At 34.7% G+C, this 26,693-nt stretch overlaps 2 protein-coding genes across 6 annotated transcripts in view; both read right to left on the bottom strand.

Annotated features, from left to right (window-relative positions):
* LOC137403686 (uncharacterized) overlaps positions 1–9,206 on the bottom strand; it is a 40,634-nt gene extending 31,428 nt beyond the window's left edge. For 4 of the 5 annotated variants that reach the window (XM_068089686.1, XM_068089687.1, XM_068089689.1 and 1 more), the window contains exon 1: positions 2,626–2,708. In XM_068089686.1, the coding sequence (XP_067945787.1) occupies positions 2,626–2,677 (52 nt within the window). In that variant the 5' untranslated portion in view covers positions 2,678–2,708. Of the gene's footprint in view, positions 1–2,625; positions 2,709–9,086 lie in introns of those variants that run through there. The other variant, XM_068089691.1, reaches the window with a different exon arrangement.
* Positions 9,070–26,693, bottom strand: part of LOC137405073 (proto-oncogene tyrosine-protein kinase ROS-like) — a 59,989-nt gene continuing 42,365 nt past the window's right edge. The window contains exons 6-15 of the mRNA XM_068091300.1: positions 25,601–25,698; positions 23,519–23,723; positions 18,942–19,164; positions 18,664–18,822; positions 17,621–17,768; positions 16,357–16,514; positions 15,689–15,864; positions 14,266–14,455; positions 12,878–13,070; positions 9,070–9,244 (exon numbers count right to left, since the gene is read on the bottom strand). Coding sequence (XP_067947401.1) covers positions 9,070–9,244; positions 12,878–13,070; positions 14,266–14,455; positions 15,689–15,864; positions 16,357–16,514; positions 17,621–17,768; positions 18,664–18,822; positions 18,942–19,164; positions 23,519–23,723; positions 25,601–25,698 — 1,725 coding nt within the window. The remainder of the gene's footprint in view (positions 9,245–12,877; positions 13,071–14,265; positions 14,456–15,688; positions 15,865–16,356; positions 16,515–17,620; positions 17,769–18,663; positions 18,823–18,941; positions 19,165–23,518; positions 23,724–25,600; positions 25,699–26,693) is intronic.

Raw genomic sequence — 26,693 nt, 5'->3', positions numbered from 1 at the left:
ACTTACCCCCATAGCCTCCCCCTCCTCCCCATTCTCCCCCTACCCGAAAGGTCTCATAAGAGCATCAGACTATAAACAGTCAGGAAATCTATATAATCGGCGTAAACAAAAATCGCAACTTGTTCAAAAGCCTTTGTGTTAGTCATGTCACCCTGGCTCAAACTTTGTTACTTATAAAATGAACTCAAGCTAAATATTTGTTATATCCATGTTTTAACAAACAGCCTGTACACTTTTAATGCCCACTGGCTGATAGTCATCGCTGCTAAGAAGTCAGCAAACCCCATGTTCGAAGCTAACGAGTACACACATAGTATGCAGTATGTCAGTGAAGATTCATACCATAACACGAGCCATGATCAAAGTGACATCTAATGTTATTATCGCTAGTTTGTTTAGATAGTGAAGAAACTCTACTGAACGGAATGAATAAACTTGTGACTCCGCAATTCTAGTTCTACTAGCGCAATGCACTTGATCAGTTACTAAAATAAGTAAGCCGCAAAACAAGCAGTTTAAAATTGACAGTTTATGGTGACTACTTAATTTCATCACAGCGTATTTTAGGCAGGCTGTAGTTCCAAATTCTAGCTAAAATCTAAACATGAATGTTCTCGCATTGTATCATGCTATAGATAAGCCCCTTACATTTAGAGTAGTAACACTTACTAGGCTTGACATTCCACAGACTGAGTTCAGTTCGCAAGTGCTACCAATCTTTTTACATATCCCATTGTTCATTCTATACTATCACAATTTGCTGTCATTCATGATAATCTACCTATATGTAAGATTTGCTTGGGTAATCCTACACAAACTTTACTGAAGGACTCAAATTGCATTATCGACCTCGCCCACACCATTCTACCTGCTGTTCACAATTACAAACTAGTCCCAAATTGAAATTTTTTTTTTATCGCTGAACCAGGCCCGTATTCCCTGGAGCAGCTGGCCGGCTGAGCCGTCCCAATTTTTTAGGAACTTTCCGCGGCTAAGTACAGTCAAACTCAGATAACTCGCCCTCGGATAAAATGTAACATTTCATCTCAAACACAAGGTTAACTCGAATGGATTTGTTTTGTCCGTTCCCACGCAATGATAAATTGCTTCAGATAACTCGACCTCAACATCATTTATTCGAAAAGTTATTTGCCCAACAGCTATGGAGACGGTTTTTATCGCTCCAGAATATCACTTTATTCGAAGCCATAGAGACCAACATCAATTTTTAGTAGTTCTCAGGTGTCATTATTATTATCATCAGTGGCAAAATATTCTTGTTAACGACCTTTATAAAGGTTTGCAAAATATCAAGTTTTACCAAACATCCACGTGGTCATGTCCCATTGAAAGCGTGGAAACCACCGTATGAACTTAAAATAAAATCGGCAAAATTGATCTTTGTTAAAACGCACAAAAGAAAAAGATGTTTTTTTCTGAGCGTTTTAACTGAGGTCAAGTTTTGCCTATTTTAATTTTAAAATGTCTCGTCAGTCACATCACCTAAAACAAAACTAATCTCAAAAAATAGAAAAATGTTGATACTTTCCGATAAAATGTTTTAAAACTTCACACGAGAGGCCCGGCTGAGGCTCTACATAAGAAAAACCAGTTGGGGGGTTTACACCGCCCCCTCAACACCCCCAGGTGTTCATAACTAGTCGCCTAACATTAGCCGCCCCAACTTGCAACCAGTGAATACAGGCCTGCGGTGAACTGAACCTGAGGAATCTAATTATGTTTTTTCCACTGCATTTATTTTCACATCACTATATTTTCGCACTCACCATAGCTGCAAAATTAAGGTGCAGTGAAATTTTACTCTATATGCTACTCACGAAACTAAATACTAGCAAAATATAAGTGTCCTAGGGTATATGTGAGATTTGGTAGGCAAGTCCTATACATGCTTCACTGAAGGACTCGAGTTCAATTCCCAAGTGCTACCAATCTTTTTACATATCCTATTGTTCATTCTATACTATCACAATTTGCTGTTAGCACTGCTAATCCACCTTTGTATAAAATCAATTCTCAAGAGCCCTCACTCATTGCCCGTACTCTATTTTTATGAATATGAAGTGCAGCTAGTTATTGATAATTTGATTATGTTATTAATAGTTGGTGATGAATGCAATGTTATTTATAGTTGTTGAAGGCTGCAACGGCAGTTTCGATACAAATATTAGAAGCTGCAATGACAGCTTCATTTCACATAGCTAAAGCAAACACAAACCATACAGCGTAGCAGACCAATTATCAAATGCTCCACGCATAAGTTGCTAGCCTACCAAATGTGAGTGTCTAGAAATTTTCAAATGTGACTTTTTAAATGTTGCCAGAAAAACAACAATTTTTAGCACAATGCAATGTTTCCATGGTGTAATACAGTGTTTGATGGGAGAGTTTTTATCGGGATTAAAGTTCACTATTCAAAGCACATCCCAACACTTTTATCAGCTGATGAGATAGTGAATTGATAGCTTACATATTGTAAACAATGACACTGTGTAGCCATGCTAGCATTTTGCAGAGCCCCAACTAGATGTAAAACTTTTATATACTAGAGTAATCTTTTTACAGCATAATATTAACAGTATGAAGAATCAATGAAATTCGTCTTACCACATGCTGAACTAAAGAGAAGCAAAAGTTGAAGAACTCTACAGCCGTCCATAACATCCGCCAATGTTTATCAAGTACATCCCACTGAGACGATACCGTGTGACACTTTATGAGTTGTTCCCAATATACTGGTAGCAAGAATACAGAGCGAATCGACTCTCCGATTAGCCCCGGAGAGCCAGCATGATTGGTGAAAACAACATCAATATAGATTGTCAACTAATAGATTAGCTAAGCGGATCTAAAAACAAAACCGCTGTCATAGCGATGAACAAGTTTTGAGGTCAGAGTAACGAGGCGTCACACGTTACAGTGAGATGAAAAGATAAAACGGCGAGGTTATCACTAACTAGCGGTATGTTACACGTCTGTCGCTTATGTAAGATCACCCTTCGTAGCTACTTCTACACACCCTTTGAAATTTGATGCCTTTTTAAGAAAACTATGCGTACACTGTAACCTATAACTCGTCGCTAGTGGTGTTGCGTGGGAAGTGTCAAAGACCCCCCACATTCTTGAGAGATACGATATGTGCCTAAGGTTACTTAGTCACATTCAAGAGCTTTGTATGAATGGCCAACAAGAATAAGAAAGTGGTTGAATATTTGCCTGCTTTTGAAAGTCATTGATTCACTCTAGTTGTTTGGTTAGTTACTAGACCGCAATATGACTGAACAATTTCATAGCCTAGAAGCCATGAGGGTCCTATAGATATCATAGCTTAAAAATCATCTGCTACAAACTAGGAACCAAAGGTTTGTGATAGACATCATAGCCTAAGAACCAAAGGTTTGTGGTAGATGTCATAGCCTACGGCTTGAAACCAGTATCATAGTTTAGAAACCACGGGTTTGTTAAAGATATATAGACGCCATAGCTGAAGAACCATGGGTTTGTGACTTATGGCATAACCAAAAGTTTGTACCAGCTGTCATAGCTTAGGAAGGCAAGTTTGTTGTAGATGTCATAGCCTAAGGACCATGGTTTGCAAAAGTTTTATTAACCTAGAGAAGAAAACTTTGCTCTAAATGCTATACATTAGGAACCACGAGTTTGTTATACATTTCATAGCATACAAACCACGAGTTTGTTATAAATGACATCCTAAAAACTACAAGTGTGTTATATATATCACTGCCTAAGAACTATGAGCTTGTATCAATATCAGCAGATATGATTACCCTCGGCGGCGTGTAACCAGGTCTCTCATCAATGGTTTACCTTATAATAATGATAGTATCTCCATCACATGCTGGAGGAGGTGTGACACTAGAAGTTAACAAACTGTATGCAGCGTTAGCTTTGTCATATGTTGTTTTATGTAAAAACTAAATTCAGAGTTGCTTCCCCTGATCGGCTTTAAATGCAATGGTGCATTCAAATGATGCTGACCAGTCATTATTCCTGCTGCTTATGTAATACTCCACGAATAATATGATGGCAAGTTGAAACAGTTGGCTACATTCTCATTTTAGAGCAACTAAACATGGGAAAATGCATGAATCATTTCCTATAACATAAACCTCCTATAATATAAATTTCATTAGGCGTAAAAAATTTATGTAGTGTTTGCTTCGTATGGTGTAAAAAATTCTATACAACGTAAAACATTAAATTAGTACAAGTTTTCAAATACGACTTGAATAATGAGAGTTTTATAGTTAGCCTTAAAATATTGTTTTCTCTTCTGCCGTACTTGTGAGGAAAAACGATGTATAGAGGTATCTATCATATTTCTGTGAGAGATCATCAGATGTCATGATAAATCACAGCAAATAAGTATGTGCATAACTATTCAGTCGTGCCTAAAGGCATACCTAATATGCCTTTAGATATGATGATATCAGTCATACCTAATATTATTATTTTTGTGATATTTAAACAAATATAGTCAACTAGCTGCATTACTTGTGTTCGGGAACAGATTTACGCAAAGCAATAGTTTTATTTAGAGTTGTCTTTCATACTGTAAAACAACTCCAAATATGCAAGTTTTATTGAGAGTTGTCTTTCATACTGTAAAACAGCTCCAAATATGCAATCTACTGAAATTTTTGGGCTGATCTGACTGCATACACATATGCAGTCGTACATGTCAATAATATTAACGAGACCAATGGAAATATGCAATGTGTTTTGCAGCTAGTCTACAATGCATCAGTCTCGAACCACTCAAATCGGAATTGTCCTAATTTTGTACACAGAACTGATAATGAAATTGACATTGCTAGGCAAACTGACGTTCTTCAAACTGGCAGTATTGAAAAGTTTTACATATTTTAAGAAATTCTAGAAAATATTTTCCTATTGCACTGCTTAGCTATCACCAACATTTATTGAATTGAGACTTCTACATGCTTGAAACACTAATCATGACTCACCAGTTCTTCGTCTATAGCCTGCGTTTTGACATGGTATATACAAACTGTGCAGCAGTAATGTGGTAGTCTTGATAAAATTTATTATCAATAAAATCTACTATATAAACTACATATATGGCCTCTCGCCTTTTCAACGTAAAGCATTACATCTGGAGCATTTTTGGACATTCGTCCCATAGAAAAATTCGGCCCTATGCTATGTTGCAGGACTGTAGTCAAGTGCAAAGTTTTCTGTCCATACACGGCGCCTGGTAGCAGCTTCTGTAGTTAGTGCATCTCGCTGTTGTCGCCGTTTCATCTGCTCAGAAAATTCAGCTCATCGAGCAGCTGTTGTAGCTAGAACATCATGTTCTTGTCGCCGCTGCATCTGCTTGGAGGTTTCTGCACGTCTGGCCGATGTAGCGGCTGCTCTGAGCCGTTTGAGTCGCTGCTGGGTCGGTTCAGTAGTCTCTGCACTTCTAGCGGCTGCAGCATCTATTCTGGCCTGCTCTTGATGTACCTGTGTTTGTTCAGCGGTTTCTGCTCTTCTAGCAGCTGCTATTCTGTTTCGTTGTGGGCGTAGCTGCGTTTGCTCTGCAGTTTTTGCTCGTCTAGCTGCTGCTTTGCGAATTCGGTCTCTTTCTCTACGGGAATCAATCTGTTCTTGCATTTGGGCAGTAGGCTTTTTGAAAGGCATTGCAATGCTTCAAGCATTTTTAAAATTGAATGAGATGGTGTGCTTGTTTTGAAATATACACTGCTCGCTTTCTTCTCACCGTCGTCTATCGCAACGCTCGGAGTGCCCGTGCAAGTTCTGTAGTAGCTGTAGATCTTTAGTACTTGTAGCTGGAAAAAAGAGTAAAAGTAACTCAGCTGCGGAAGGAAATGAACATGTTTACTATCACAAACAGCCGCAAATCCAACGGTTTTAACCTTTTCACTGAAATAGACTCATGAGTTTTCTATGGTCGACCGCCGTAGACGCATATTTGCGACTTTCCCAGCAGATGCTAGTAACTGAATTTTATTATTCGTTGATAACATAACCAACGATCTTTAGGACTTTTATGGTAGTGACAGTGTTGTCCTAAGATTTCTCTATAAAATTAGCCTAAAATTTAATTTTAAATCTTTGTTTGAGAATTTCCAACTTAAAAGCGAAGATTTTTTGTGCGAGTTCATCAAATGCGTCCGAGTTAAAAAACAAATAATTACTTATGTTGATGACACTATAGCCATTTCAGATTTTTGTGATTACACAGATAATTAAAATGCACAAAGTATAGATACAACAAATTTTTTGTATAGCAGTGCTTGTTAACATGTTGGCAAAATGAAATATATAACCAAAACAAACGTTATAGATGGAGTTTGAAATTGAAAAAATATCCTATACATATTAAGCAATATCGGCAAAATGGCTGGCAGTAGGCCGATAGCTAAATTTGTACACGGACGCAAGTGAAAGGTGTATGTAGTGGAAGTGTGGCAATTCATAGACAATACAACATTGATTAAGAAATACCTACCTTTTTTATGTAGAAATGTAATAGGTGAGAACTGCATTTTCCAGTGGCAGCAAGAAACCAACGTTCGCGTGACCTTCTCGGTACACGTTGGCAGTAAATATTAATCGCATGTAAATTACTATTCGTTAATTTAATTTATTAGTTAGTACATACGTTAGTACATTTGTATAGCTGTATAGGCCGCCGAACTCAGGACGGCGCTTTCTAACACGACAGCAATTTTGCTGTTTCAAACGCACCATTGTCGTTGGGCGCCGTAAAGAGGCGCGCTAACCAGATATGACGTGTTCCATGTAAAAACGATGATGATTAGGTTATGTATAATAGAAGCGTGTACTAACCGGAGATTCCCGTTAACGCGCCCAAGATACCTAGTAGCGGGTAATAGTCCGAAAAGTACGGTACTCTATAACGCGGACACTCAATCACACACACACAGACAATGATTGCCGTTTATATAGTAGATTTATAATTAAAAATTAACTGCTAATAAATTTAAATTGTTTTTGAACAACTGTAATAGCAATGTAATATTAATAGTAAAACAGACGGTAGGGTGTAACTTTAAATTCTAAAGCAACGTTTAGGGCCCACTTAAAAATTCAGGTTAGAGAACAGCCCACTAAAAATTACATTGGTAAAAAGCTTCATTTTAATTACTAGCAATAAGCTATCTTAGACAAATTGCTATCGTTGACTCTTTATAATTATAAAATAATTGCAGTAACTTCGTATGGTTAGAGTCGGTAAATTTCATTATCAGACATGCTTCTCGATGCAGCCTTAAAAACAGTAGCTCAAGGTCTTGGTGAGTAGCAAAATTTAATAGGCTACGATAGCTGACCACTTCTTGCATAGCAGATGTTTGCAGTGAATGCTAATGTCTAAAGCTAATGGTCGCTAATCGAGCGAAAACAGCATAAAGAAGATAACTCTAAGCTGACTCCAAGATAACTCCATATGTATAAGTCTCAACAACCACTCATCTTATATACCATTAAACTAGATATATATTTTCACAGAGATACATGCAGATATACAAACACACCGTAAGTTGCAAATATAAAAACAATAATCAATATAATAATAACAATAATATTGCATCAACATGAAGCAATTGTTGTGGAGCATTTACAATTTGCCAAACCTTGGCAATTTTTAACGGAAATGGGTCACTTTCTGAAATGCTAAAAAAATCATTTAATGTACATCAAGAAGTATTGCAACAAAAACTGTCATATTGGCAAAACTTCAACGATGAACAGTTGGCTAATTGGACAGTTGGCTAATTGGACAGTTGGTTAAATGGACAGTTGCTTAATTCGACAGTTGGCTAATTGGACAGTTGGCTAATTGGACAGTTGGCTATTTGGACAAGTTGACTAATTGAACAGTTGGCTGTTTAGACAGTTGGTTAATTGGACAGTTGGCTAATTGGACAGTCAGCTAATTGGACAGTTGGCTAATAGGACAGTTGGCTAATTAGACAGTTGGCTAGTTGGACAGTTGGCTAATTGGATAGTTGGTTAATTGGACAGTTGGCTAATAGGACAGTTGGCTAATTAGACAGTTGACTAATTGGACAGTTGGCTAATTGGCTAAGAAAAATGACGCAAATGCTCACAACAGATTATCAAAAATTAGCGCAATAGTGTATTAGATTGTCAAAAAATCGCTCACCCAGCACACATTGTGTCTATTAAAAGTACTTACTCTGTAATTCCTGCAGACTAACCAAGTAAACCATTTGCATCCCATATAGAATGTCACCCTACCCTGTTGCACTTGTGTTTATCTCTGTACTAACTGATGTCAACAACAAACATTTTCACTGTACTTCATGGTGCATAAAAATACAAACTTCTTATGGTTTTAAAGTCATAGTATATTACAGGTTTTACAGATTTCTACACTCGGTTTCAAGTGAAGGGATGTTAGAATGACAAATCACCAACAATTTGCTGTCTCTGCAATGATCACAATCACTTGTCTAAGCATGCCTTAAGAGTATTGAAGCTACGCCAGATTTTGGCTGATGCTAAAGGCATGATTCTCTGGGGCCACAGGCTAAATAGTAAGCTCAACATTTAAATGTGTGATTGTAGCTCTGCCCTAATTGTGTGATATTATCAAATATTTTTAATAGCAGTGCCACTCTGCAATTACTAGCAAGGTGCAATGTTTCGACAGAAGAAGCTATTGAGATCTGATGAGGATCTGAATTCGATGAGGTGGAGTAAAAATGTTCACCATATAAACTTGATAAGTGTGCCGATTAAACCACCTCACCCCCTGCCTTTTGTAGATTTTTAGTCTTTGAACACCTTTTTGTTTAAAATAAAATACCTGTATCAGATTAGTATAACATTTTAAGTATGAGGTGGCCTTATTATAAAAATGTGTTTTTGCGTCAAAATTTTAATATCCTTTAAAATAATTATAGTTTTGTGCATGATTAAAGCTTTTAAAAGCCTCTAATTTACTTATCCATGGTGGAACTACTCCTGTCCCATGTCCAACCTTTGCTGGCACTAAGGCTAAGCAAGATGTGTCAGTTAGGAATCTGGCTTACCTTCGAGTCGGGGATGAAAACTTGGTGAGTAATAGAGGAAAGCAATGACGTTAGTACCCAAACTATTGTAATTCGTCTTGAGCTTAACATCCAGGGTTCTGAGACTAGAGTTGAGTATCACATAGAACTTGTCATCTGAGGCTATGAATGGCTGGCCACTAGCAAAAATAAACAAATTATGTTAAAACCCATAGAAATAACAATTGATACGAGCTCAACTACGATGTACATTAACATTAGATGCTCCTACAACGTAAATAATTAATTCATTTTGAGAATGTTTATGTTATATGAATTTTACGATATATACAGAGTGAACTACATGTAAGTAATCTAATCCATCTCAAGATTTGCTTATACTTACCCATTTAACGCTTCAAAAAAAAAACTAAACCTAATTTTTAATTTAATGACTCTACAGCAACTGTAGTATTATTGGTTTGTATTGGCTACTTTTCTCTTTTCTCTTATCGCTTACACTTGGTTTAGGATCTATGGTTACGGTAATTTGACCTCACGTTACGTCAAGGGAAGCACACGCACACCTTCAATGTTAATTTAAATCAAGTTCCTTCACTGCTTTTTCACACGGCAAAATTGTATACAACTAAAAATAAAGTAAAACAAAAATACGTATTGACTACAATAAGAGTCTGTCTGTCTGTCCATCTGTTCGAAGCCAGGATTAAAGATTAGTATAACAGATTGATTTTAAGGAGACTCCAGCTTGTGACATTCAAAATGGTAGACAGGCAGTCTAACACCTGCACCAATCAATTGCCTTTGGGTACGACTGAATAATTGTACACATACTTATTCGCTGTGCTGTATCATGACATCTGATGATCTCTCACAGATATATGATAGATACCTCTATACATCGTTTTCCCTAACAAGTGCGGCGGAAGAGGAAACAATATTTTTAAGGCTAACTATAAAACTCTCATTATTCAAGTCGTATTTGAAGACTTGTACTAATTTAATGTTTTACGTTGTAAAGGATTTTTTACATAGTACGAAGCAAACACTACATAAATTCTTTACGCTTAATGGGATTTATATTATAGGATGTTTATGTTATAGGAGCATCTACTGTATTAAGTGAAAAGAAAAACAAACCAAAGGCAAATCATTGATTGGCTGAATAGCATTGAAAGCTTTTTTGTGACTTTTATAAAAACAAATCACTTTATCATAAAATTTATCAATCTAATAAAACCTATTACACTCAGTAGTTTAAGAAAACAAGTAGAAGGTCATGTTTGAAGTAAAAATTATTAGTCCAAGAACTCATTTATTTTTTAGTAATTTTTACTTTTTTAATAAATAATAATTTAATAATAATATTTTTTTAATAATAATATTTACTCAACAAATGGACTTTGCTAGATATCTACAGGAAGAGATTTTAAAGACACTGTTAATCCAATATGTCGAATAAATACATTTCACATGTGGTAAAAAAGACTGCCACTCATGTGACATGTGCAGCCTATGATGCAGAGGTCAATTCATCATTAAAGAAATTGGGTGTGAAATCGTAAAAGACTTCAAATGCAAATTTGGGCACTCTCTCAAATAATTTACACATCAGGTGAAAAAAATGATGAATATGTTTATGAATATTCTTTTTCATCAAAAGTATAACCACCAAAATATTGTGGTAATCTTACAGATAGAACTAAACAACCAAATTGTAAGCGCATTCATTAGAGCGTCAGTCTACCATTCCACAGGTCGCAAGTTCAAATCCAGTACAATTCAACTTTTTCCCAAACTCCAGCTGTGGCTTCGAACAAACAGAGAGATGCAGCTCTCATTAAGAACTCATGCTACACATGGACTGACCCACTTTTGTTCCACGTGACTTCTATGATTCTTATCATTATTGAATGCTGTATTTTAATTTAGAAGCACTAATACTTAATTGAAGATTTTTCAGAAAAAAATTCAAATCTACAGGTCACATGTTCTACATAATGACAATAACTAAATTGACCAGTAGCACCGACTTAATGCAGAGAGAAGATAATTTCTACGTGCAAAACTGCTTCCCAGCATACTAAATGCTGGTAACATCAAATATAATATGGTAGAATAGGTATAACTTATGCTATTCAAGCACATCCATTATAGGTGAGCTACATAGCAAAAAATGCTTTAAAACATGCATAGGTTGTTAATGTTCAATTGATTTCTAAAACTAAAGAGAATACAACTTTAGTCTTCATGCTGTTTCAGGAGTTTTCAATGAATTGGTTAATGGTTCAAAACAAATGCTGACTTGAGCTGACATGCAATTAGATTTACACAGCAAGGTTAGTAGCTACTACCACTAGTAGTTAGTAGCTACATGTACTACCACTCAAACCAGACACCACAAGCCAAGGTAAATACCTCCGAATAGAAAGATAGCTGAAAAACAGCACAGCGTCAAAGCGTCAAAATTTAGCGCAAAAGTGATGAACAGGAACAAATTCTGTAAGCTATACAGTTTGGCAAAATTCAAATTCTTGTCAGATACAAATTCAACATAATTTTACCTCCGCACATACACGAAGGGTTACAATGCATTTTACTTATGAAAGGTCTAAGCGAAATCAATATTTTTATCTGGTATCATGGTTTTTTATATAGCCTGTTTTTCACATATCTTGTAATAGTGACCACATATGAAATCTCATCATGTCATCTACATGCTCATAGAAATATAATTATGCATCAAGAGATGTACAATTAAACTTCAATAACATAACCTAGTAGTAGACTCTAAATTGGATATTTTAAAACCTGTTGTAATTGATAATTTAAAGTTTGACAAAATAGCCTTAGTTTTATATTTAGTTCCTGTATAACTGTCATAGGTTTTACGCAAAGATTTATTTTCTATTATTATTATGAGCAATCTTTATTGTGGTAATCAACAGTCACATGTACTATTATGTTTTCCACAAAGTACCACAGCAAGTAAACTAACTAACAAGCAAAATAAAATAGAAAAAAACTAGAGTGGTGTAACTAGTATAATAATGCTGTAAAGCCTTTACAAGAAAAACATTTTGAATAAATTTTAAAGACTGTTTTAAACTATCACTATGACAAAATCAGCTCATATTTAAAATAATTAAATTGTTTTATAAAGAACATAAGCTTCAGATATAGTAACCTAAACACTCGCACATGTATGTCAAAAAGCTAGCTCATCCTCTAGCTAAAAATTAACTCATTTATAGATTAATTCTCTTTAACTTTTCATTATAAAACGGGTGTTATATTTCAACTCAGAATTTACAGCATAATATCGCAGTTTCTAGTTTTTTTTTTCATTTTTGTTTTAGGATGGACAAAAAGAAAAATTGTAAACAATGACCTAAGTGTATTACCGTGAGTAAAACCTTTCAACATTGGCACTCAAATAAGTATAGCCTACTGATATTTATATTTTTGTATTAGGGAATAGGGTTTGCGTTTTGGTCAAATTACGAAAGTGATAGTTTTTCTTTGGCGTCCAGTTTTCACAAAACTGGAAAACAATATTAAACATAGCAACTTTTTTTCAAACGCCATGACTCTTGCGCAAAATTTTCTGGTGATTTAAAAAATTTTTTAGATTAAAACTTTATGACAGAAACTTTAGAGTTCAAAGCCAAAATACTGAGTGTATGCCAGTAAAGATTATTCGGCGAGAATTAATTCCGTCTGAATGAGCGAATGTTCTGTAATGAAAGAGTTAATATATATTCAAGTGAGAAAAGCGTCCAAAATTTATTACGTGAAATACCCAGCCTTACCTCATATCGATAGATGACTCAACAGAGGTCTGTGTGTTGTCAATCAAGTCTCTGGAGTAGAGAATCGTTGTTAATAGACTTGTCATAGCCCAGTGAACCTTGTTACTTGTCATATCTACTACCGGCCCATTTAAGCGTCTATATGGGAGGCCATCATACAGGGCAGCACTCACCTCATAGCTGTCAGCGGGTCCTTAACAAGTACAAAATATAAAAACCTATTGACGATGACTGTGTTGTGACAGCTAGTATCACGTTACAAGGAAGGTATATAGGATCAGAGTCTAAAAGTATAAGACTAACTGTAGATAACTAGAATGTATGTGATAACACAAAAAAGGAATTTGTTTTAATGTGGAGAGTTTTACAATAACAGCTTTAATGAGCAAGTATGTTTTTATGAAAAAGGTTTTTAAACGTTTCCAAAATGTATTTCATAAATAGTGATGTTTTGTGGAGTCAGCATAACAAAGCTGACAAATGCAGTCATCAGGACAAGGTGTTTTTATTTTTTATAACATTGATATTTCCAAGATTAAATTAAATTTAAAAAATCTAATTAAAAGAACAAAACAATTTATTTTTAAGATATTCAACTGCTCAGTATTAACACTTTTCACAAGTGGACAGCATAAAATATTGCCAAGTTGGTATGTTGATTACTGCCACAAAAGACTTCTGTGACAGTAATCAACATGCCAACCTATTAAGCTTTTAGGCTGTTTTCTGTGACACGATTAAATAGTCTTTTATTTTAATGAACCGCTATATGATTACTAACATAGTGCAATATTTTTACTGAGGAAGGCTTTATATTGATGTGTCAGATTATTAACAAAGATGTCCACATCTAACAACTGCACATGATGCCTCTCTTAGTTCTGTAGTCTCTGAAAACCTCTTTAGAATTTAAAGAGACTTCATCCTCTTTTAGAATGAGAAATCTATCACAGATGGTTATAAAATTCAAGTATAAAGCGACAATACTACAAAAATCTTTTTTATAGTCTTTGTATGTCTTTTTGGTGCAAAAAGATTTTTTGCACCAAAGTTTAATATCCTGTAGTATAATAACAATTTTGTAGATGGTTAAAAGCTTTAAAGAAAACGCTGATTTGTATAGACCATGGTGGAGCAGTAATGGCTGCTTCACTGAGTTTAATGTCGATGAAAAGATTCCAAATAAGGATCTCTATAGCATGACTACGAGGCTACAGAGCAGTCATGGTGGTAAAGTAGAAAAAGAATTATTATTCTCACAAGTAGAAACATCACCAAGCGCGTTAGTTAAGAAAATGATGCCATAGAGTACTACAAATAGCTTTGAAAACCAAAAAGAATAGCAAAGAAATTCTATTAGAAGGTGAGAGCAACTCCAAGTAGCATACCCATGTCAAAGCTGTATAAATTATTGTCTCTGGTAGGAGTCCAGTAGATTCGACCATTCACTGAGTCGATGCTGAGATGTTTAATAACAAGGTTCAAAGAAGCAAGCTTTTCCATATTTTCGTTTAATGATTCGGCATAGGCATCAGCCCTAAATAGAGCTTGTGTGTCCGAACTTGCCATGTACACCATCTGGAAACAGGAAAAATTATTTCAAAAATACAAATTGATTGTTTCAACAAGAACAAAGAGGAGGTATCAACAGAAACGAAGATATCATTTCAACAGGTACAAAGAGATCTCTTCAACAGGTACAAAGAGATCTCTTCAACAGGTACAAAGAGATCTCTTCAACAGGTACAAAGAGATCTCTTCAACAGGTACAAAGAGATCACTTCAACAGAAATAAAAGGCAAATATTGGCGTTAAATAAAAATAATGATTTGACAATAGTAAAACTAGTAATAATATTGGTTGAGAAAGAATAATAGCATAATATTGTCATTGTTACGCGTGAAAGGCAGTGATAAAAATAGTAGAAGTAATATAATAATGGTTAAAAGTAGTAGTAATTATAAGATTATTATTATTAACATTAAAGGTATAATAAGTAAATGTTTAAACCAACAAAAATATTAAAAATAATATTAAAAAAAATAATAATGCCGTTTATGTTTAGCTATAGTTACAGAAAACTTTGACTTTTGCAAAAACCAGGTGATTGGAAATGGCCAACAGTAAAATAATAGTCATACAATAATGGTAGCATTATTAACATACATAATAAGATGCACGAGTTTACTGTATAAAGATTTTTGTTTTGGTAACAAAAACAACATTTTGTTGATGATTACAAACGCCAATAAAAAATTATATATACATATAAAGATCAGCATCTGTAGCATTATGTGTTGGTGTAACAGATGCTGCATGGTGGAGGGCACTAAATTAAGTTGCTTTCATGTCAACCAAAGCCTCTACCACTGAACCAATAACTCTACATAAATATAAACGCTATCTCTCGCTCTAAAACTAAGTTTCCATTCAGCGGTGATGTAGTGACACCTGGATGCGCTAGGGCCGAAGCGTTATGATGGGCCGACAAGCAGATCATGTTTCTATAGGGCACTATAGCAGAGCGATAGTTCTGCGAGATCTGCATATGAAGCAACAGGAATGCGTGACCTACGGGCAAGCACAAGTGCGATGTCGGTGGTTGCTATGGCTGTTTCTATGAAACAAAGATGGCGCATCGCATGGGTGTATCACTCTACAACAGCTACACTGAATCACAACAGAATGAGAGAGATATCATTGTTTCCGTGATGACATTGCAGTACCATATGGAGGTGTGTCGCAACAATATCGTTGTGTGGGAAATCAGTAATAGAAAGCTCTGTTTCCATTATATGTCATTGCACATACCTTGCCTATCCAGTCGTAGCCAACAGCAGATATAGCTGTGACCTCTTCAGATACAATAGCTGTTTTGCTAGAGATGTCCAGCAGCACTAGTGTAGTAGTAGACTTGTCGATACACCCAACAGAAAGTCGAGGAGAGACGATCATGTATAACAGACTTTCATCTCTCCGTATCATTTCTAGAGGTGAATAGAAAATTATTTTTTAGTTTTTTTTATGAAATAAAATCTTCAGAGATCATGAGCTAAGAGTTTAGTGATGTAACAACTCGAAAAGGTCTCAACAAAATTATGAGCTCATCAAACTGACTTGGTAAATTATAAGGGACTTGCGATGAATGTCTGAGTGTGGTCTTGCAAAAAGGATACACAATATTTTAAAAAAGTTATTAGACTAAACTAGAATAAACTGAAGATTAAGCTAGACTAAACCTCTCATGACCTGGCAGAATTTACCAAGAGAAGGTAAATCCTATAGACAAAAAAAGACTAAGAATTTTTTTGCATTTGTTAATTTTGTTTAAAATAAAAATATATAGAGAATCAATCGCAGTTCAAGAACTTCACACCAGCAAAGAACTTTTACAAAAACCTTTAATTAACTAATGAGATTTAGTCTCAGAACACCACTGCTAGAAAAATAATACTAGGCATGAACTGAGGCTAGCTTACCACAGATGACCCAAGAAAAGCTAGAGACATTCCACGTCTGTTTCAGGTCTCCAAAAGCATCGATAGCACGGAGATGAGATGTGGTGCTCGTGTAGATCAAGGGGTCGGACGAGAGCGTTCTACATGTTACTGTTCTCATAGGACCTCTATCTGTCTCTCTGATGCAGGAAAAATCAGATGAGTTACGCATGAACCATGGCAGTTTAGACTAGCACTTGTATTTTTCTTTTAGTTCAATAAATTTCAAGTCAAAATTTACAAAGACTACAGTGATACTATTTTAGATCATAATACAAGGCACGTTTATGTCTACTGTATCTATTTCTCTCTTTCTCAGAGAGCCAACAGGTGGGTGTTTGAAAAGCTAATTTTTGGAGTTCAGATGGAGTTCTAAAACTAAATATTTTCAGAGATGTGGTGGAAGACATGGAGCATATGCTTGTGAAGTGTGAACAAAATCGGCTAATAAATATATAATAATAATATATATTAATATACATGTATAAATAAATCGACACACAAATGAATTTTGCATCACGTGTTAGAAAATTCGTATGTAGAGGCATCTCAAGTAGGGAATTAACTGTATTATACCTTTCAGTGAGCATATTCTATGAAAGCAAGTTAAAACAATAAACTTACTACACATACATAGCTTCACTTCTGCATTTGATCGGTGAGATGGGATGATAAATCTTAATAGAAGCTAGCATTCAGAAGAGGCTTAAGAAGAGGCTTTCATCTTAGAAAGATCTTAGAAAGATGAAAGCCACAGTAAAAACAAAATCAACCATTACCTATCAAGTGCATAACTTCAACTCTACACTTGACTGGTGAGATGAGACGATATACTTTTATAGGAGTTATCTTCTTTTATTAACTAGCTTCAATTATAGATTAGAAAGAAGTCGATGTAAAAGATTAACTACCACTTATTGGTAAGCAAGAACATCATATCACCGATAAATATAGAGACTATTACCTATGAGAGAGATGCACTCAACTGATGCAGCGGTTAGATAAAACCATAGATTTAATGAACCCTTATTACATCTATGGATAAAACCAAAAGATCTACGCTGATTGCGATGAGGTGATTTACCAAAAGAGCTTCTACCAACAAATACAGCATCACATGTGGAAACTAGAGCATTACATCGAAAATAAGTTTTGTACCCATTAAACTTTCACAATTCTAGCTAAAATAACAAAATATGCAAAAGAAAGACAGGTGACAGATACCAACAGGTAAGTGAACACTTACGTATACGCTAATATAGACACACTGTAGTTAGTTGAAGGCTGCAGGTCACCGATATAAAGTGACAAGTCTGTCAGGTTAGTAATGGACTGAAAGTACTCATCAGATGTGATATTTAGCTCATAGTTCCACGCTGACCACGCTGCCTCTGCTGCAAACACCAATATTTTTAATATAGCGTGTTAAGCTCTGGTGTTTCTTTAAGCAATCCAATATGGATATTAGATTGAGTAACTAATATATGGTGAATATTGTCAAAGTGCTAAAAACCTGTTAACACATTGTTACAATATCGTTATGTTTACTAGGAGAAAGCTCGGCGTCGCCTGGCGTTGCTTTTATTTTTAATCTGATAGCCCGCAGCATACATGTAGATTTTTAATCTGATAGCCCGCAGCATACATGTAGATTTTTAACGCAAAATCGCTAAACTGCTTGTAATCGAGTCCAAAGTCATATGGCATCCATATTGTATGTTAAAGATTTGCAGATAAAACTAATAATTTAGAAATTTATCGTATTCTTTTTGTTTCTATTTTTATTTATTATTAATGTCAGATTTTTAGAGTAAAAATATTATCCATATCAAATATTTTATTAATAAAATATCCAGTTTAAGTCAAAAATTATTAAACGTGATTTTCTGCTAATATATGTGTAAAATCAGCAATTTTAAACAAGACAAATATTAGAATAGGTCCAAGACACAACTAAAAGTAATATATTGATTATGTAATGTTTAGATCAGAGCAATAGCATATGATAGTTTCAATTTCTTTGCTACACCAGTGAGCATCTGATTGCATAACAACAATTATCTATTACATAATTACCAATACTGTACAAATTTTTAACATTATTTGACGCCGTGTGTATGAGCTAAGCATAATATATTTTACTTTCATCTAAAAGTTTAAACTAGATTTATTCTGCTGGTCAACTTTCAAAACCAGTTTTAATAATCTTTAAATATTTTTAAGCATAACCAGAAAAAAAAACAAGAAAAACACAAGAGAAGCACAATAAAAAGAAGCAAAGAGCCTTACACTGCATGTACTTAGAGTCTTTGGATAACAAGCCTGACCACCGAGCCAAAACCTGCTGCTTAAGAAGGTAGTGTCCAACAATGTCTGGTTTATCCCAGTGCATTCTGATGCCAGTACTGTCAGAGTAGTATTCGGTGAAGTCTGGATACGTCGTTGGAACTGAAAATAAATAATGGAAAAGGAAGGTCAATACACTTTTAGAGCAGCTAAGACATATTTTGCTACCATGAATATTTAGATAATAAAACCCTTGATCATGAGCTTTATTGATGACTCACCAGGCAGCGGTTGCGCTTGTCTATTCCAGAGAGTTAATAAACTTTTAGCTGAAATGTTAAGATTCTCGATGCTAAGGAGTTGTCCACTCTCTTGCAAACTCCAATGCAGCAGAGTTGAGTTGTTATTGGTCTCCAGCCATAGACAATGGGTGTCGTGAATGCAGTTTAGTTCTGTGTAGATGTCTCCTGGAGTATGCTCCAAAGGAAGGTGGGTTCTGACATTCTTTACATATAATAAATGAAATAAAATAATAAGTAAATTATTTTAAATATAATAAATGATGCATTTATATTCAACTTTTTAGAAAAGGTTAACAGAGAAGGTAGACGCGAGTTGTTTGGTTATGAGTAATGGGCTACACTGATTAGTAAAGTTGTTTTCTCTTTTTGGTTGGTTGATTAACCATCAAATGTGAGATAATATCTGCAAATTTTGAATAAGTAATTCATATACTCCTCAAATTTCAATCTAAGGCTCATCAGTGGATTTGTGTTGGATAATAATATTTTATTTACAACTCTCGCAGGCACTTGCAACATTCTTACTATCTTAACAGGCACAAATAATGGCACTACCATGAATGAATGAATGAATGAATGAATGAATGAATGAATGAATGAATGAATGAATGAATGAATGAATGAATGAATGAATGAATGAATGAATGAAGGAATGAATAAATGAATGAATGAGGGAATGAATGAAGGAATGAATAAATGAATGAATGAGGGAATGAATGAAAGAATGAATAAATGAATGAATGAGGGAATGAATGAAGGAATGAATAAATGAATGAATGAATAAATGAATGAATGAATAAATGAATGAATGAAGGAATGAATGAATGAGTGAATGAAATTTGTATGCTCTTCATTTATAGCTTCTTTAAAAATGAAGATAAATAATAGCTAATGTAATGCAGTCATACTTGGACATACAAGTACCCCAACATGTAAGAAACTCAAAATATGAGCTGACTTTGGAGCAAGTTTTTTCCTTGAGATACGAGTAATCTTTGAGACCGAGCATACGGACCGGTCGTTGATGGCCACTATAAGGCCAAGCTTGCGAGATTTGCTTTCGAGAACAGCATCGTTCAATCATTTGCCTTGAATCAGTTTTGAAAATTTTTACAATGAAGTTACAATGAACGCGAAGCGATACGCCGCTAACCGGAAACAGATACTAAAAAATTAAAATAACAAAAATAAAGTAAGTTTAGAAAAGATTATAACTTGGCTTCAAGTGTGTGTTTAGTAAGTTAAATTTATTCAAGTTGAAAGGGTTGCTTTCAAGTCTCTCTCAGACGGCCATTATACACAATGACTGTCTTGAAGGTAAAAACTTCAGAAAGTAGTGTACATAACGGTGATACATGTTATTGCAGATCATGACAACTAAATACGTATTTGTTACTTTTTTACCACATCTTCTGAGTTACAACAATTAAAAGATTTTTTACACTATAATGTTTAATTCATGTTTTTTTTCACAGTATGGTAGTGAATTAATTTGTACTTATATATTTTATATAGGGAAATGGTGCCTTGAGATGAGAGTAAATTGACATACGCGCTCAGTTCCAGGACGTATTAAGCTCGTATGTCAAGGTATGACTGTATTATTTATTATGATCCTAGTTTTCCCAAAAGTATCACTACCACATGTGCACTTGGCAGTTCCGTGCACCATGAGAGATCGTCATGAGCAATCAGTATGTGCATAATTATCCGATGAAAGATTTAGGTGACTGAGTAGTGTAGTAATTGACACACAGGTCTCTAAATCGGAGGGTTTGAGTTCAAATCTCATGAGAGGTATCTTTTTTCCGCTAACCCTGTGACCTTGACTTTGGATAGACCAACAGATGAAGGAACACAGCTCTTATTATAGTAAATATTTAGACAGTTGACAGTGGCAGCACTACCGGTGATTTATTCCAGCTCACCACCCTTCTACCAATCACTGTATCACACGTTCACACCACTAAATATTTAGATAGTTGACAGTGGCGGCACTACCGCACTACCGGTGATAAATTCCAGCTCACCACTCTTCCACCAATCACATCATTAAAGATTTGAACATATTGCCTAATCTTAAACTTGCTCTTTCTGCATTTATGTTACAGGTTTCAAAATCTTGCATAAACTATGCCCAGAATACTTATCTTATTATTATAGGTATTTAACCTTTCACATATGATTGACATTGTTTTCTATTTCATGACACTAACATACTACATCCACTATCATATGTTTCAGTTTATGAAGTTTGATGATGACATAACATACATGATGACACTAACATACTACATCCACTATCATATGTTTCAGTTTATGACTCTGATGAACCTGATTCTACAACCTACGATCGTTATCCGACTCCTTCATAATACTATTAGATTACCATCTTTTAAAACACTTCTATTTAACCCGCTTAATAATTCCTGATTTCTCTCTTTTCTTTTGTTTTTTTTGTTTTGACATGTAACAAAAACTATCATTTTTAAGGACTGCTAATACCAATAAAAACTTATATATATACAAAACCGGTAGTCAAAGCTTTAAACCATTAAAATAGCCTTAGAACTGAAAAATTATCAGTTGTTCGACAAACTTAGGCTTTAATAATGAGAGAACTAAAATATTTAAATATACAAGTGGCGTTTAAGTTCCGCCGAAACAAAATATTGACCAACTCTCATTCTACAACATGTTCTACTAGTCAAAGACATATGACTAAAGTACTTTGACTCGTCCATCACATGAGCCAATGTGAGATAACGATATCTATTTATAGATTGTAGGTACTTGTAAATCGATAAACAGAATAGACATACTGTTTCAGGATAAAGCCATTGTATAAACTACAGAATAATACAAGTGATAATGCTATACCAGCTGGCAGCTGCAGTGACTGCAGCTACGGAACAGAACACGTATGACCTTTTAGACTGCAGCTGCACTCTAAAGGGTCATATGTGTTCTGCATTGTGACTTGACTCAATGTTATAAATAATTCGAATGATTCATTCAAACTATCAGCATTTGGGTCACATGAGCAATGCAGGCAAATTATTCAGCATGCTTAATATTTTTAAATTTGGCTCATTTTATTTCATTCGTTATAAAATGTACTTGTTTGTAACTAATTACTTAGTTGATTTAATAATTGATTTACTCAGTTTTTAGTTCAAAGATTTCATTCAAAAATATTTGTTGGATCATGCTAAAAAATTTTGATATTATAACAAAAATTGTGATGGAATGCATGACAATAATTTTAATCTATAGAGGGAAGACAAAAAAAGTTTGAAAACATGTATGAGAAATTTTTTAATGGTTTTAGTTTGTTTTTAAGAAACTGTCAGCACAAGATAACATTCAGAGTGAAAATGGCAAGCATCCTTTGCTGGTATTTTACTGTATGAACAACATTTGCTGCTGTGTTCAATGGACGTATTAAACAACCACTACATTAACTAAAACAACAGTATATTGTGTAGACTGAGTCATATGAGGTCTCCTTGTATGTCCTCAAACACTAAACAAAATTGGGAAACAAAAAAAGAATTTATTTTAATATTTTTGTTGTTGCATATTCTGTTTCTGACTAAAATTTACAAGTTAAAACGATGACTTTGAAGTTTTGTTAAAATTTAACACTGCTGTTGTACTTGTACAACATTTTCTACACTAGTGAATAAACAAGCCCTATTTTATTTAACCATTTGAACCCTAATGGCCGGTATTCTTGCATTGCGTAGAGTGTGTCCGAAACCCTAATGGCCGGAATAGCGGTATTCATATGGCTCTGTTTACAAATTTTTCAGAAACAGCGTAAACCAATCAAATTAATTCTTGCACAGGGCATTAGACCAGAAATTTCACTTCCATTTTTAACTGTTTTTAAAATTTGTTATCTACTTCCTTTATTATAATAACAATTTTTATTGGAATGATATCGCAAAAAAACTGATACAACTCATTTGTTGGTAGGTCATGGATGTATGTGATGCAAATGAAGAATTATACGATACTAACTATAATTGCCCAGTTTATTTTGAGTCATGAAATGATGATGAACATGTGTTCAATAGATATGATGCTACTGTAAATATTTTTACAAGTTTTTAAAATCATACGAATTTTTATGGTTTTAGCCTAAACAGCTGTGAAACACTTTTTTTCCGTTTGATGACATTTGTTGTGGGTTACGGACATTTTTATTAGTGCTCCACCTAATACCATTGTTATACGAGTACATTTAGATATATTTAATAAAAATTTAAAAACTTTGGATCATTGAGCAAATTGCCCAGGATTACTGACATACATTGACAAGGATGGCCAGGGTTCAAAGGGTTAAACTCTCAACTAAAGTTTATTTGCAGAAATAGAATATGCGAAAGGGCAGTAAACACCTAGAACTTGTGGAAATAACCGAACTAATTAAGAACTCATACCACTATTATAGTTTTCAACATAAAATAGCCTGTGTTCTACTGTTGACCCAGTAGACCTAGTCACGACTATAGCCGATGCTAGCGATCGCGCGAAAGTGTTGCACTGACCTCTCCATCGAGATACGTTAAAGTTATCTCACGGTAGGCGACATCGTAGTTGTAGATTGAATAGAGATCATAGCAATCATATGCCACAGAATAGGTAGATACATTAGCCCTGATTGCAACGTCAATGTTTTGCATCGACCCGGAAATTTCCTTAGCCATGTCATGTTTTATCAGCATCCCGGTGTCTGTGATCCAGTAGAGATACCTGAAGGTGAAGAATATAAAGATATTATATAAAATTTATAAAACGGCTGACTTTTTACATAAGGCTAGTTCACATTATATTGTCGAATGTCGAAGTTGCTCTCACGGTGAATACTCATCGACTATGTTGAGGCAACCCGGATACATCGAAAAAGTTAGCAGCAGTTGAACTTTTTCAATAGTTGAGCATTCACTTTAAAGATAGTGATTGGCTGTCGATAATTGCTTGATCTATAGTTTCCTTCATAGCAGTTGCTGCGAGTCTGGTATTTCATCATTTCCTTGAGCGTATTGTATAGCACTATGCCGCGAATTATTCACTGATGTAAACGCAGATGGTTTTGAGAAATGGTGAACACAGACAATCATTGAAATATTGTATGATTAACACCAACATATGGCAATATAGTGTGAGACGGCCTTCAGTCTCATTAGGTATGACAAAGATTTCCACACGGAGATGTTGGTTAATATATTAATTATATGGTAAATTATAACCAATGATTTTATGTATAATTGTTTTACTATCAAACAAGAATTCTAAATTTATGTACAAGGGTCATTCAATTAATAAGGTGAATTAATTTATATAAAAAGTTCTATTATAAGTAGAAGCCTAATTTGTTTTTAAAGTTTATATATTCTCTACTGATGACGCACATCATTTTTCTTGGAGATCATGTGATCATTTTTAAAGCAGATTAAAAACGATGTAAAAAAGATGTCGAGGTGTATAGTCAGTTGGAGTCATCTTTCCCCAAGAAAATGCTAGGCTCCATACAGCAGCCGGAACAAAAGAACAAATCAACACATTTTATTGGAAATCGCTACCTCATGCTCACTACAGTCCTGATCCTGCATCATCTGACTTCTACCTGTTTGGGCATGTCAAGGAGCTTCTGAGAAAAATCCACTTTGATAATTAAGTTGAGATTAAGATTTTCATGGGGGGAGTTTAAAAAAATCAATATGAAGATTTCTATGCTGAAGGCACTCGAGACCTGATACCTCGATGGTTAAAAGTGTGAGTCATTGCTTAGAGATTATGTTGAAAAATTAAAAATTATAAGCTTCTACTTATCATAGAACTCATTTTCTAAACCAACTAGTACCCTGGCAGTCTACTGTACTGTAAGAGATCAGCAGGTGTGACAATAAAGCACAGGGAATAAGTATTTGCATAACAATTCTAGAGCAATCAAATGTGAACAATTAATACAGATGGTATCGTGCTTGACTGCTAAGCCTAATATTGCCAGTTCAGACCCCGTACAGTGTAAGCATTTTTTTTCAAACGGCAACAGTGGATTTAGACAGACGAACGGACCGACGGACAGACGAACACCATTCGTATTGCAGGAGAGATCAAACATTCCTTATTTGCTTTTTAAATATTTGCATGTTATGGGTGATTAAAGCTCTCCGAAAAACTGCAAGTAGAAAGAAGTAAGGCAAAGACTACTGTAAGCTTATGAGATTTTAGTCTCATTCCAGTGACTTAAAATTAACTTTCTACAAAATATTGTAAAAATAACAAACCCGGCAAACGGTACTAAAACCTTTATTACTAGTTGTTCTGAGTACAGCTAAACATTTATATTAAGTAGACTTGATACCTTTAGCTTATTTTAGAACAGTGAAAATTATTTTATTACTTGCTATTTGAGCAGAGTAAAATAACAATTACATGTTCAAAGGTTTACTAAACGTGGCCAGCTTATTCATAGGCAACATCGTGATAAACTAGCATCGCTTTAGGCCAAAGCGTTTGAAAATACTTTGGACCACAGGCTAATTATATATATATATATATATATATATATATATTATATGCTGCATTATAGTTTTAATAACCTGAGATCAAAATTGTACACTCACCCATTAAATGCATCAGCGGCTATTGCTCTTGGTGTGTATGTGAGATATTCATCATGCAGGTGGAGGCAATTCCGCAACATCATGTCACATTTGTAGAGCTGTGAAAGGAATTTTTTAATTAAATGTGAATGCACAATATTTTACAAATAAATAAAAAGGAAAAGCCAATCAAGACTGATAGCATACCATCAGCTCAATCAACATAAATTGGACAAAATGTCAAAACCTAAAAAAAGTATATTGTAAAATGGTACAATTGTCAACCTGCTATAATGAGTGAGGTTCCTTATAAAATGATTTTAAAATGACCACCAATAAATAACTGCACATATTTTAGAGAATGGGAGTTTTCTTCTCATGGAAAAAAATTATCTTTTTGTTGTGACTCCAAATAAAAAGCGTTCTTGCTAGTGTGCAATGGAATCCTTGAGCATTAAATTTTAATGCACCCACTATCAAAACATTTTATGGCCATACACATATTATTGAGCATAAAAATTATTATTGTTATCTAATGGGAGGCCTCAATGAAACCTTGCTTTACAATCAGAACAACATAAGTGGAACTAGTTAGCATATATAAACTAAAAATTCCCCTGTCATACAGCCCACGACCAAAGTGATAATGGAAAAAAAGGGTACTGATGGTTGAGAAATGCAATATTAGCAGTCAAATGGCACTGCAGCGCAATAGGAGAACTGCAATGGTAGCTGCAATGGTAACGGTAATGTACTGGGTGTTATTATGTACAACAAACAGCAATAATGAAAGGAAAGGAGGATATGTTTATATCTCTCCCTGCCATAAGAGAAATGCAATACTAGAAGTAAAATGGCAAGCTGCCGTGTAATATACACAGTTTGAAATTTGTGTTGGAAAGTTGATTGTGTTGAATGTAGAAGGGTTTTGACAGCGATATGTAACAGAAACCAAGCATTAGCATTAACGCGTCTGGAAGTTTTCCGCAAGCTGGAGTAAAATAAAGAAATATTCTTGCCACAAAGGGGCATTGTAGTTTGGCCCTAGCTTGTAGATAAGATGTAAAGAAATCTGGCTAATGTTCTAGATGATTTAAAAAACCTTCAGTAATTG

The sequence above is a fragment of the Watersipora subatra genome, chromosome 9 (assembly GCF_963576615.1).
Source record: "Watersipora subatra chromosome 9, tzWatSuba1.1, whole genome shotgun sequence".
Taxonomy (NCBI): domain Eukaryota; kingdom Metazoa; phylum Bryozoa; class Gymnolaemata; order Cheilostomatida; family Watersiporidae; genus Watersipora; species Watersipora subatra.
The sequence above is the reverse complement of the archived record's forward strand: the minus strand, read 5'-3'. Positions and strand labels throughout refer to the sequence as shown.